Raw genomic sequence first — 14,969 nt, forward strand, 5'->3', positions numbered from 1 at the left:
AACAACATTTTTTCCCCCAAGATGAATGATGGCAGGAATTCAGTTTTACTGAAATTGTGGGGGAAATGCCATGGGAAATGACGAGTGTGGAGACATTACTTTGAGAAATGAGCAACAATTTAGGTGTAAGTGATGAGAGAAAGGCAGTAAGTAATATGGTGGAGGTGCATGGAGGGGTGGTTAAAAAAAAAATCCTAAGGCAAAGAATCCTCAAGGCATGGGATTCTTAATTTAGTGGAAATTTCAGTACCTTTCTGGAGTTGTTGCTGATAAGGATGGATCATTACTGAATTTGACAGGCTAAAAGGATAAGTTGAAAAATGAAATTGGACAAGGTTGTACAGATCCTATTGTATGATGTATTTACAAAACTTTCCTCACAAAGCCAGGTTCCTTTCAGGCAACATGTTTTCTTTAAGTCCTTGATTCATTTCACATGTATGCATTCTGCACTGGATAGGTATGAAGTACCATATCTGACCATCATTTTCTTGTGGTTTGAAATATTGATCTCTGAGGATCAATCAGTCTCAGAGGACTAGTGCAGGGGCAAGTATCCTTTTTAAAATGAGCAAATGTGAAATTGGCCCCCAGATTAATATCTGAAAGCTAGCTATTTAATAAAGTTTTAATTGTTAAAGGCTGATGAGCTAGTTGAATAATTAAAGGTTATAAATTACTGAAATTAATAATACAAAACTATCGTAAGTCTATATAATGGTTGTTCCTTCACTGTTCGTGTACTGTGATTTTTTGTTGTAATTATTTTCTCAGGTGTGCTAATTTACAAAACTCAGGTAGAATAAATTTGTAGATGTTATTTCTATAAGGTTTATTTTCAGTGTTTATTATGAGGGAGAGAGAGTGTATGCAAGCACACGCGGGAGCTGGGGAGAGGAAGAGAGGGAGAAAGAGAGAACCCCAAGCAGGCTCCATGCTCAGTGCAGAGCCGGTCTTGGGGCATGATCCCACAATCTTGGGATCATGACCTGAGCCAATATCAAGAGTCGTACACTTAACCGACTAAGCCACCCAGGCGCCCCAAGGTTTTTAGCGTGTAAAGCTAACCTGCCCATGGTGGACACATGTGAGAGGAAGAAGGTCTTTCTGTGCAGCTTGGACTTCTCTGGTCTTGGTCTACATGCTGCTGCTACTAACCCAGTTTCAGAGGGAACACACCTCTTGTTGTCTTCCAGTGTTGGAACCAGCCACACGAGTTAATTCTCTTTCTGAATGGCCTTCTTTGGACCAAATGTATGGTTATTCAAGTTTATCTTGGGATTAACGATATATTATATGGTCCTGAAACAGTTTTGCATGGAGAAATCTATAGAAATTCATAGCGATAACAATAGCTCTCATAACTGCTCGCATTCATTAAGGTCATCTTAGAACTTGGTCTGTATGCCTTCTCTGCCATTCAGGGAGATGCCTACTGCAGCCTGTTTTGTATGGTGATTACATCTCTAAAATATCATTTTTCTTCTGAATAAAATAGTAAATACTCCAGACTTGCTTTTTTTAAGTATGTTAGAACATGGGTACATCTCTTTATTTTTATTTTTTAATAGACTTTATTATTTTTTTAATGTTTATTTATTTTGAGAGAGAGAGAGAGAGAAATAGAGCCTGAGCAAGGGAGGGGCAGGGAGATTTGGAGAGAGAGAATCCTAAGCAGGCTCTGCACTGTCAGTGCAGAACCAGATGTGGGGATACAACTCATGAGCCATAAGATCATGACCTGAACCTAAACCAAGAGTCAGACACTTAGCCAACTGAGCCACCCGGGTACCCCAATAGACTTTATTTATTTAAAAAAATTTTTTTAATTTTAATTTTAGTTTTTGAGAGAGAGTGACAGAGACAGAGTGTGAGCAGGGGAGGGGTGGAGAGAGAGGAATACACAGGAATCTGAAGCAGGCTCTAGGTTCTAAGCTGTAAGCACAGAGCCTGATGCAGGGCTTGAACTCAACAGACTATGAGATCATGACCAGAGTCCATGGCCTGAGCTGAAGTCAGATGCTTAACCGACTGAACCACCTAGGTGCCCCTAGACTTTATTTTTTTAATACAGGTTTAGGTTCACAGCAAAATTGAGTGGCAAGTGCAGAGAGTTCTCATATAACTCCTGCCCACCACCACTTACCTCTTCCCCATTCCTTCCCCTATGCCTCCCCTGATATCAACATCTCTCACCAGAACGGTACATTCATTACAACTGATGAACCTACACTAACACGTCATTATCACCCAAAGTCCAAGGTTTAAATTAGGATTTATGCTTAGTGTTATAAATCTTTTTTAAAAGATGTGGTTTTGCAGTATTATTGGGTATCAAGAATTTATCCAGGGGCCACCAGTGTCAGGAACTAGGTTCTTAATAAATTCTTGATGAATAAATGAATGATTACAAGTTCTTGACAGAACACATGCAAAATATTTTTTTTGTTTTTCTCTTCAGTTTGTATACCAAAAACAAAAATTGAAGATTAATTAAAATAAATAATGATAGAGGGAAACTCCTGTTCTTTGAGTATCGTGCTCGAATGGTCACTGATCTAGGGGGAAATAATTCTGTTTATTTCTGGTCTTACTGAGGGGTGAAAAAGAGTTTATCCTTAAATTAATACTTGTGCTTATAGTATATAAAATTATCATATACCTACTTAATAGGGGTTTTGGTTATTTGATAAGATTGGTTACTTCCATGGTGCATTATTATGTGCATATTTTTTTTCCTGTCTTCCATGGTTCTTTTATTCTTAACAGGGTTTGAAAGATGTGAGACTAAATCCACTTATTATTTAATTAATAAGTAATGTCTTGTAAATATTTCATGTCTTTTTACTCTGCAGTTCCATTTTTCACGATTCATTATAGGGAGATAATTCTAAAGGAATATATATGTGTGTGTGTGTGTGTGTGTGTGTGTGTGTGTGTGTGTGTGTGTATATATATAAAACCCGGTTATGTCCTTTGTGGTATTATTTATAAAAAGGGAAATCTAAAGGTATTCATGTATTTGTGGTAAGCAGTGTTGCAGTGAGTCTGATTATGGGGGGAGTGGAGTTGTCTCATTCCCTTTTTTAATTAAAAAAAAAAAAAGAGGAGCCTTGTGTGGAGGAAGGAATGGAATTTAAGAGGTAGAATCAGCTATTCCTTGCCCAGATCTTGAAATTGACAACAGTGTTAGCCAGTCTTCTCTGAATTTTTGGAAGGGTAGATATCAAAGGGCCTTGTGTTGAAAATGAGTGTTACCAAAAAAAAAAAAAAAAAAAGAAAGAAAGAAAAAAAATGAGTGTTATCTGTTAATAGACTGAGATCTGGGGCTAGTGCTGGTCGTATAGTAAAAGGAAGATAAATCGAAGGAGGAGGAGTTGCCAGATGGTAGCAGACTCTTTCAAGGAATATTCAAAGTGTGTGTGTGTGTGTGTGTGTGTGTGTGTGTGTCCCCACTGGGGAACCTAAATGAATGACAATCAGTAAATTTATTGAGTTGCTACTATGTATCAGGCTTTCATCTTGGACATGAAGTTTAGAGGACAGTGAATGATGGCTGCCTAGTCTTGAATCCTTCCACTCCCACTTCTCCAAAAGTTATAAATCCAACAGAGAGACCAAATAAAAGTGCACGTGACCCACATCTTTAAAAACATTAGGAGATGCCACAAGTCTGTGGTTGTAGAATGGGACAAGGGAAGCTTTAGACAGGTTTAAGAGACTGTGAAAAAGAATAGAGGGATGTGGAGAGCTGAGATGAAAGCACAGACAGAATCAGTCTGGAAAGAGAAAACTGGGTCTCCATGTAGTTCACAGCAATGACTATAGAAAAGATCAAAACTGAATGGGATTGGAACTGGCAAGCATTGGAAAGTACTGCCTATGGGAGAGATTCAGATATATAGCAAAAGGGTAGTACCCCTTGAAGACATGGCAGTGAAAGTAAAGAAGGAAAGACAAAGGAGAAATTAAGGATCCTATAGAAATGAAAAAGAAACAAAACACCCCAAACTCTGTCCCTTTCTCTCACCTATACCATCCGTAATAACTACATAGCAGAGAGAAGAGAGGACTCTCAAACTAAGAGCACAGCCCTTTGGATGAATAGAAATAGATCAAATACATCTGTATAAAACTGCTATAAAAACTCAGAAAATATGAAACAATGCATTTCAGCTCATAAAAATGCTTTTCAAAAAACAACCATAGGGGCTCTTGGGCAAGTCAGTTGCTTAAGTGTCTAACTCTTGATTTTGGCTCAAGTCATGATCTTAGGGTTTTGGGATTATGGACTCTGCATTGAGCTCCACGCTGAGTCTGCTTAAGATTCTCTCTCCCTCTCCCTCTCCCTCTCCCTTTCCCTCTCCCTCCCTCCGCCCCTCTCCCCCACTCATGTGCTCTCTCTCTCTCTCTCTCAAATAAAAAAAAAGCCATAAATTAAAGAAAACTGTACACAATATGGTAATCTAAATTAAATTTTCTCATTCAGGCTCTTGGGTGTATGAAACCTAAAAATCCCACCTTGAATTGGTAATATAAAAGCTCAGAAGAAAAATGTACAAAAACCAAAATGAAATGAAGTAAGTTAATTGAACTCCCAGGAAATACAGAAGAAAATTCAAATTGGAAATGAAGTATAAATTACATGATGTCCAAGGGAAAATAGATTCAAATGTCAGGTGACCCAGTATACTAATATTTACATTAGATATAAATGGCCTAAATATCACTTAAAAGAGATTGGCAAAATGGATTTAAATTTTTTTTAACATTTATTTATTTTTGAGAGACAGAAACAGCATGAGTGGGGGAGGAGCAGACAGAGAGGGTGGGTGACACAGAATCTTAAGCAGGCTCCAGGCTCTGAGCTGTCAGCACAGAGCCCGACATGGGGCTTGAACTCACAGACTGCAAAATCATAACCTCAGCTGAAGTCAGATACTTAACTGACTGAGCCACTCAGGCACCCCATGATAGAATGGATTTAAAAAACACATGGCCCAATGATATGTTGTCTATAAAACACTTATATATTCAAATATAATGATTTTGGTAGGTTAAAAGATGTAAACAGATACACCATCAAAAGTAAGCTGAAGTGGTTATATTAATATCTGACAAAACAGGCCCAGAGGTAAGAAAATTACCAAAGACAAAGAGAGACATTATATGTGGATATAGGAGCCAGTTCACAAAGAAAACATAGCAATTCCAAATGTATATCTAGTAAACACCAAAGCTTCAAAATACACAAAGCAAAAACTGGCAGAATCCAAATGAGAAATTGACAAATCCCCAATTACAATTCTCTTAGTCACTAATACAACCATTATGCAGAAAATAGCAAATGTATAGAAGAATTCAAGGACACGATCAACCAACAGAATCTAATTGGCATTTATAGAACTTTCCACCCAAGTTCAGCAGAATATACTCTATACATCTGGCATGTATACCAAGATCAAGCATATCCTTATAATAAAACAAACCTTAACAAATTTCAAACAATTGAAATCATACCAAGTATGTCCTCTGCTTATAGTGGACTCTACCTAGAGGTCATTAACAAATAACAAGTGAAATAATTGGGGGATCTTTATCTAAATGAAAACCCTGTTCCTCTGTCCTTGATTCTGAATAGTTTTTGGCTTGGAAAATGGAAAAATAGATATTGATATGGAAAAATGATGATGAAATATATCAGTTGATTGTTACGCATTGTCTCTTTTTCTATTTTGTTTTACAGCCTCTCTGTTAAAAGGACTAAAACATGCTAACATAGTGCTGCTTCATGACATCATCCACACCAAGGAGACGCTGACACTTGTGTTTGAATATGTGGTGAGTAAAATAAGAATTCAGATTTTATAAATATAAATAAAATTCTTGTAATATTATCCTAGAGTTTCTTATTTAGGTTGCTATATACTGAAGTGAGTATTTCATCCAGTAACTTTGCATAGTTTTGAAAAATCCAGAAAAATGTTAAGATATATTATTTATAGATATAGATATATATTTATAAGCATAAATATATAATGGATATATTATCTCTTTATAACCTGTTGTTACTTTGATGTGCTGTAATTTTTTGGCTTATCAAATAGGATTAAACAGCACAGTGGTGATCATTCCATCAAAGGAAGTTCACAGACAATTTATTTTTCCTTTGGACTTGTAACCTGGTTTCTCAGAAACATCCTTATTAAGGTTGTGGTTTTTTTTATTGTTGTTGTTTTCATGGAGGAAAGCCTGATACTTACAATTTAGCTTTCCCCCTCAGTTGGTATTTCAGCTATTAATTAAAACTTCCAATTTGCATAGCACACAATGTAATGATCTTATTGTGCTGAGAGTATTACTGCTGGAAGACTTGGACTTGAACTCATAATTAATCTTTCTCCATTTCTCTTGAAAAACATATGGTATTTATGTAGCACCACTTCAGCATTTAACTGTGGAATCATGAAATGTAACCATGATAATTAACATCCCAATTTTCACAGATGGATCTGAGAACATGTAATTTATAAGATACAAATGACATCGGTGGAGACTTTTATTGAGAAGAGTAGCTGTTGGTATTGTGAATGTATTAGTATCCCATTTTGTAATTACCACACTACTTTTTTAAAAATTTGAAATAGTTTCCTTTTTTTAAAATATATAATAGAATGCATATTTGCAGCATTTTTATCTTGCTAATGTCTGCCTGTGTCTGTTTATCATTTGAAAATTGTTGTCTTATGAAGAAGCCATTTCTCTTCTCTATTTACATATAAATGATAGATACATTTGAATAATATGGTAATGCGACTACAAGGACGGCTAAAGCTGAGCAGTTGAATATATTACATGCTACCAAGAATGGATGCAGATTCACACATCAATGCAAATATAATTTCTTTTGTTTAATCAGTGATTTTGGAGTCAATAACATATTCAGTTGGTTTAGAATTGGAATTTTTGTTCCTGTTTTCCAGTAGGCCTAGTTGCAATATTGCAATTATATCTAGATTTTTCTTAGTATACTTGACTAACTTTTATATTTTATGGAAAATAGATTTCAAAAATGTACTTATTCCCTCCTCCAAAATTAGATAATTAAGCTAAAAGGAATAAAAGTAGTTTTGCCTCCAAAATCATTTACATTAATAGAGAAACTAACAGAAATAATATGAAAATATGTCCTCCAAATCTTAAAAGAAAACTAAATATATTTGTGAGGCTAAAAATGTGTGTTTCAGATCACATGTCATTTGATGATTTTCTATTCTGTGGACATTGCCACCTGAAAGAAATTCACTGTCCTGAAATATTTGCTAATTGATTAAGGCTGACTTTTAAACATGTCCTGCAGTATTTGCTAACTGATTAAGACTGACTTTTAAACAATCACTCTTCTTTGTGTGAGGGAATTTTTCCCTGGTCCCAATTCTTTTGGAGCATCCCTGGTCAATCAACCACATAGTATAGTGTGGACATATACGGTACTTTTCAAGCAACATTTTTCTTCCTGACTTCTCTGGGGGAGATAAGCTTAACCTGTTCACTTTCAGAGAATAGGGCAAGTATGTGTCATTTATGGTTTAGGACTGCCCTGCCTTGCCTCTGCTTGGTTCCCCACTCCACCATTTCCTCACTTCCCCATTGTCCTTTGCCTTCTTCCTTTCCTTTGTCTTTTTCTGCTTTCATCTCCTATCCTTTGGCTTTCTTGGGTGAAGTACTTTTTGTTGCTACAGCTGAAGTTTGTTTGGGCTTTGTTTATTTTAAGTAGAATGTTTCAATGGATCTCTGAAATCAGACTTGGGGTAGGGGTGGGGAAGAGCTCCAGGCTGTAGAAATATCTTATAGGAGTCTTCCCATTTAGAGTGGAGGAGATGTCGATTCCATGGCAGCTTTGGTCTGACTATGTGGCAAGTATCCAGTATAAAAATAATTCCCTTGAATATTTCCTACGGGTTTTATTTTTTATACTGTTTTTGTTGTTGTTGTTGGTTGTTGTTTATGCACATACTGATATCTCAAGGAAGATTAAAGCTGGTACATATTTTAATGGATTAATCAGATTGCTTTCCTCACAGTATTTAGGAGAAATAAATTCTGCTCTTTTCTGGTGTGTTTCATAGCAGTAGAAAGGCAGTAGTAATTTCAAAGCATGAAATGCCTTGGGAATTAGAGCAGATCTAGGTGAGGGATGTAGGCTAGGAAACAGGAGGGCACTGAGGGCCTGGGATGATGAGTGATAGATCAGAAAGGGAGGTGAAAGAATATTTCAGACAATTATGACCTCAATACTAAAAATCAGCAACTAAAATTTATTGAGTTGTAGGCCAAGCATTGTGCTGGGGGTTTTACATTCATTATCATTTTTATATTCTCAACAGCCTCTTGGAACTATGAATATCAGCACTTTACAAAGGAGAAAACTAAGGATTAGGGAGATTAGGTACTTTTCCAGGATCTTGTAGCATGCATGTAAAACAGACTCCGACCCATATTATTCTGATTCCCAATTGTAATGTTGTATCTCCTATTTATTTTTACAACTTTACTTAGATTGAGCTTTTGGTCAGAGGAGGAAAAGAAGAAATTTTCTTTTTCTTTCCACAACCCTCCCTTATCCTGCTCTTAAGATCCTGAGGGCAGTTAAATCCTAAATATACAGATAAATTGCTTTGTTGTTTAAATGACTTTTATGGACTGGTCAAAAGCCTAGTTATTTAAGATTTTATTTTAATTATGAAATGTTTTAAGTTTCCATAAAACAAACTTACAGGGGTGCCTGGGTGGCTTAGTTGGTTAAGCGTCTGACTCTTGGTTTTGACTCAGGTCATGATCTCACAGTTGTGGGTTCAAGTCCCATATTGGGTTCTATGTTCACAGTGCAAAGCCTGCTTGGCATTTCTTTTTCTCCCTCTCTCTCTGCTCCTCCCCAGCTCTCTCTCTCTCTGTCTCTGTCTCTCTCTCAAAAAATAAATAAATAAACATTAAAAAATAGTTTAAAAAGCAAACTTATAAATTATAGTATTGCCCTTAAAACACTTGCGCGCGCGCGCACACACACACACACACACACACACACACACAGAACCTTGTTATTTAGCAAGCCCTAAAATCAATACCAAACATTTTAATGTATACTTTCCTAAACTTAGTAATATTACCGTATTTAAAAATTGTTAACTTCAAAGTTGTTTTTCTAAAAAGTGTTGATTTTATACTTCCATGTAATTAATAGTACCTTTTTTTTTTGAGGAAGAGAAATGAGGAAGTTAAACTGTGTAAGAAAAATCCATATACTATGACCATTGAAACCCTAGACATGAAAGAAAGGAAAAATTATTTAAGATTAACTAGGTACTATTGGATTTTTTCTTTGGATTTTAGTTAAGTGTTCAAGGTTTTTTTTTAAGATTCCTATGTAATTTGAGTTCCACGAAGTGGAAGATTCTTATTTATGATAGTGTACAAACTGTGTACATGTATTTCTGTTCTTTGCTTTAAAAGAGAACTCAAAGCCTAGCTACTTTGTGTTATTCCCATGAATGACATTCTAGGTTACACAAAAGCCTGGCGAGGGGGCCAGAATAACGGAATAAATGATGAGCTGTTAGTGATGTGAAAGAATACTGGAAGAAATGACTTTGGAGGTCATTATGAAAACTGTTAAGTGGATAATAAGATATTGCTAGTGTAGGCTGTCTCTTATGTACTGTGGAAAGCTCCTAAAATGTCCAAAATTTAGATTCTTATACACTTTCAAAATGTGTAGATATAATCTGTGAGCTGCAAGGTTGGAAACATCCTGGGAAACATGCTGCTCAATTTGCCCATGTCTCAGTCAAGTAGCACATGGACCCCGGTAATGTGTGCTGTTTTGAGTACTACCTTCATGTCATTGTTGTCAAATGTGAAAGAGCATTTTCACCAAGGAATGACTCAGTTAGCTTGAAAAATATATCTTATTATACAGTGGTGTAAGACATTGTTATAGCTCTCTTTCTTCCTACATGCATTAGAAGGTTGGAAGAGAATTACTATAGAAAATAGTGAAAGTGCAAACAATTTTTTTCTACTTAAATAGAAAGTCGAGCAACTACGGTCTGTCCCTCCTTCCCTCCCACCCTCCTTCCCTCCCATCTTCCTCCCTTCCTCCCTCCCTGCTTCTTTTTTTCTTTCTTTCTTTCTTTCTTTCTTTCTTTCTTTCTTTCTTTCTTTCTTTCTTTTCCTTCCTTCCTTCCTTCCTTCCTTCCTTCCTTCCTTCCTTCCTTCCTTCCCTCCTTTCCCAAATACAAGTGCCACATTAACCTATTTAACACTATGCTGAAAATTTTATTTTTTTTATTAACAAAATTTTTTTACATTTATTTATTTTTGAGAGACAGAGCACAAGTTGGGGAGGGGCAGAGAGAGAGAAGGAGACACAGAATCCGAAGTAGGCTCCAGGCTCTGAGCTATCAGCACAGAGCCCCACACGGGGCTCAAACTCACAAACCGTGAGATCATGACCTGAGCTGAAGTTGGATGCTCAACCGACTGAGCCACCCAGGCACCCCCATGCTGAACATTTTAAAACAGATTCCATCAGTGGAAATACGAATACTAATAATACATGTGATCATGTAAATATATATTACTATTAAAGTGCATAACTGTTCTGTTGTGGTTTTTATAATATGAGATCAAAGTATGTGTAGCAGAACTCTTCATTGCATATTTATTATATATAAGAAAAAAAGCAACAAACATTATATTCATTGGAACAATCACTTTATTTTTTTTGCTGTGCTGTAAAACTAGTAAAATACTCAAAACTAATGTGTAACATTATGTAAAAACAATCTATATTACATATGAAAAAAGCTGTCTCCAAAAATTATGTAAAGTGATTGATGTATCATCAAAATTCACATAAGTTATTCTTATAGTACTTTTATTCTACAAAATACTCTTTTATACATGTTATTCTATGAGATTCCATCTTTAGCCCTTTAAGATACTTAAATCACATATTGTTACTACTCAGTTTTGGCTTTTTGTTACCCAGTTTTTTATTGATGAGGAAAAATAATGCTTAGAGACTTTCAAGTAAAATCACTCAGGTAAGTTATAAGGGTAAAAGCTAAGGCTTCTGTGCCAAGACCCTTGTTATCCCATCTCATCTTGTAGATAGCTGGTGTTAGGATAAAGAACCATCTTCACATTTTTATATGATGGTCTGAGATGTGGGTGATGTTCAAATATGGGAACGGCAGCTGAGAGTTACGTTCTGTCTTTCCCCCCTGCCACACAATTTACCTCATTATTTGGTTTCTCTACCTCATACATTTTGATTTCTAAATCTATGAGGAATGCTTTAATTTGCATGATTTTAAACCACATCTGTTCTCAAAAACTGTAGCTCTCCCTCACTGTTCTGGTTTCCAGATTAAACTATCTTGGGGCAGTTGAATATGTTTCTGCTTCCTATGAGATAAAATACATGTGCACATGTGCATGCACGTACAACTTTTAATGGGGGTATTTAGGGGAGGCCTTGCTGAGAAGGTGAGAAGTATTTAGGGACAAAATCTGAAGGAGATATAGGAGGAACACACATATATTTGAGGCAAGTGGTTGGATTCAGGATCTGTTTTCAAGGATGAGCCGATAGAATTTGATGTGGTGTTTGAGAGATGAAGACCAGTCAGGAATGACCCCAGGGATCTGGACTTGGGCAGCTCTAATTGTGGAGCTGCTGTGAGGAAAGATGGGACAGACTGCAGAAGAAGCAGTGTGGGGAAGAACACAGCTCACATTCAAACAGGTTGACATGTGTATTGCATATGCAAGTGAACATGTCACAAGGCAATTGGGTGCATGAGTCTGGAATTTTGGAAAGAGATCCAGGGTAGAAATTTGGAAGTTGCCTGGGCTGTAGATATTATTTGACAAGGTGATTGTATGGGATCACCGAGTATGGTGACTGTTTCCCTAGTGACCCTAAGTGAACCATGTCTTTGTATACTCACACCCTTGTGCGATCCTTACCCCTTAATCTAGACTGGGCTTGTGGCTTGCTCTAGCCAATAAAGCAATATGGTGGAAGTGACACTGTGCCAGTTGTAGTCCTGACAGCTTCTCTTTTGTGCTCTGGAGCAAACTGACCAGCCGTGTTAGAATTCCAGTTGTCCTGCTGAAGAGGCTAGATGGAGAGCCAGAGGCTCTGGATGGTGTGGAAGAAAACTGAGAACCTGAAACACAGTGTGAAGTTAGGCTCTAGGTACAAGACTCTAACCAAGCCATTTTCCCAGCCAGCCTAGCTGCTGGCTGCCAGATCTGTGATTGAAGAAGCCATTTGGGGAGTGGGAGGGGGCCGTATTCCAGGCTCACAAGTATCACATGGTGATTGTCCCTGCTATGCCTTTTCTGAATTTGCAACCCAAGAATTGTGAGAAATGATAAGATGGTTGTTGTTTTAAGCCATTAAGTTTAGGGTTAGTTTGTTGTATATACTCAGTAATTAAAACACCATATGCATGAATGAGCAGAGAAAGTGGAAGAGAATCTTATGGACTGAATACTGGGACATTCTACCATTAAGGGTCATAATGATGAAGAACTATCAACGAAAGGATACTGAAAAGAAAACACCAGTAAGAAAGGAAACTATTCATGAACTCAGATAAAGCTGTTTCATCTGAGACTGAACGCAAGAGCAGAGCAGGGGCTGCCTCTCCAGTGCCTAGCAACGTGTCTGGTGATAGGTACTTAGCAAATGTTTTTGATATGAATGAGTGAGTGACATTTGAAACGGGAAGAACAAAAGATTATAATAGTTTCACCAGTTAAGGCAGACAACTGAGAGAAAGCAGAACTACTAATTCATGTTTCAAAATATTTCTTTATTAAGAAAATTTTTTTCTTTATTTTTCTTTACTTTATCTATATTCCATCTTCAGTTTTCATCTAGAGTCTTTTTTTTTTTCTCAAAGCAAATATTCTTCCAAGCAGAAGACTTAGAGCAAATCTGACTCCATAGCAATGAGAGCGGGCCGCAGACAATGGGATAGTCAGAAACCACCTAGTTGTGTCAGAGGAATTAAAGGGTCTGGCTGCTCTGAACAAATGTACCAGTCAGAGTTCTCTCTTGCAAGCAACAGAAATTCTCTTTGGCTGAATTAAACAGACAAGTTATTGAGAAGCTATCATGTGGCTGACAGACCTGTTGGGAAGAATTTAAAAATCAGCAGGAGCAGTGAGAAGCTGGATAGCCAGACCAGAGCCAAAACCATGCTAGGGGACTGTTGCCACTAGGAATGTTGACTCCAGACATGGTCTCTTATTTCACTGTCCTGACTGTCCTGGGTAACTGGATGTTATTACCTCTGCTGACAATGACAAAACAGCATGGATATTCTCCCTGATTCTATGGGTTGTTAGCTCTTACTGCTGAGTTAGAGTTGGTTGTGTTTGGTTAAGTGACACTAGGTCTCATGTCCATGTTTTGACTGCACGCGCCCCTTAGAGAGTGGCTTTTGCAACAGCATCTGGGCCTTGCCTTCCACCAAAAGCCATAAAGCAGGGGATCTTCAAACATAGGTAATACATTCGTGTATAGAAGACACTTCACTCCCGTGCTCTTTCCAATCCCCTCTCCCCAAAAAACACCTCATGAACATCCACTAGAATAAGCTTATGAGGTAGTCCTGGATAAATTGCATCTAGAATGTGAAAAGAATCACAGGTGGTGTATTCATAGAACTATTGTGTATAATCTTTGAACAATAAAGAATGAAGGTGGTTTTTAACAGGTGGTGGGGAACTAAGCTCTTGAATCTATAGAGGTGTAAGCACCCTATAGAGCATTAATGAAATTCAAAACTAGATTTTTGGACATTAAAGTCTAATAATCTTCATTCCCTTTTAGTAAGTAGCAGTGTTATTTCCTGATTTCAGTAAAGCTTGTGGCAAGGACTCATGACATCCTTAGAATAAAATTGAAATCCAGATGTTAGAAGATTATTATTCTTTCAGTTTATTACTGGATAAACAACTTCACCCAAAGCCTATTGATTAATGAATTGACATTGGGGTGGAGAAAAGTTTATGAGGGTATGCTGGAGGGCACTTTCTTTGACCTTGTTCTGTTTGAAATTTTTATTAATGACTCAGATGAAGACATGGTGATGATGTGCTTGACCTATTTGTGGGTTTCATAGCTGGGAGCCATAATTAACACTTGGGGTGATGGAATCAGGGGTCAAAACAGAATCTGACAAAAGAATCTGACAAAATGATGAGTAGAGACTACAGTCTGAATTGCTGTAGGATAAGTAAAACAATGTTTTTGGTTAAAAACAATAAACAAGCCCAAGCTAATATGGAAAAACAGGATGGAGGAAAGTTAACTTCAAAATAGTTCATATGAAAAAGACTAGTAATTTCTTTGCCTCAGCAAAGGGAAGCAAACAGGAGCACGCACCTAGGATGGCAGGAGGTCTGTGAACCATGTATATCACCAGTTATGGTGCCAGGAAGACTTATTCTGGAGGATTAGGCATACTAGAGAGTAGAAGAAAGGTAATGTGTGTGTTCCAGACAGGATAGGAAAGCCAAGTATGAGAATTCTGGGGAGGCTAGTCTTGGCTTAATCCTGGGAAAGATTTGCTAATGTTTTGTGTTACTCGTAAGTTAACTTCAATGTCTCAAAGTGTAATGAATGTCTTACCACTAAAAGTATTCAAATAGAGGGTAGGTGGATCCATATCAGAAATACTGTAGAAAGGGTTCCTAACCTGTACGCTATGTAGGGCAATTGAAATAATGTAATTTAGGTATATTATTTCATGTTGTCCCAACCAAAACCATGAAGTAAGTAAAAGGTTTCTCCATTTTGCAGATGAGGAATTTCATGCTAAGATGTCAGATACTCCATGTATGCCCTTTCCAGTGACTACATAATACCATCTTCTGTGTGAAGTGTG

The 14,969-nt window shown here is 37.1% G+C and overlaps 1 protein-coding gene across 6 annotated transcripts in view; it reads left to right on the forward strand.

Annotated features, from left to right (window-relative positions):
- Positions 1–14,969, forward strand: part of CDK14 (cyclin dependent kinase 14) — a 605,513-nt gene that overhangs the window by 264,525 nt on the left and 326,019 nt on the right. For all 6 annotated transcript variants that reach the window (XM_043588815.1, XM_043588812.1, XM_043588813.1 and 3 more), the window contains one exon: positions 5,747–5,841. In XM_043588815.1, coding sequence (XP_043444750.1) covers positions 5,747–5,841 — 95 coding nt within the window. The remainder of the gene's footprint in view (positions 1–5,746; positions 5,842–14,969) is intronic.

The sequence above is a fragment of the Prionailurus bengalensis genome, chromosome A2 (assembly GCF_016509475.1).
Source record: "Prionailurus bengalensis isolate Pbe53 chromosome A2, Fcat_Pben_1.1_paternal_pri, whole genome shotgun sequence".
NCBI lineage: Eukaryota > Metazoa > Chordata > Mammalia > Carnivora > Felidae > Prionailurus > Prionailurus bengalensis.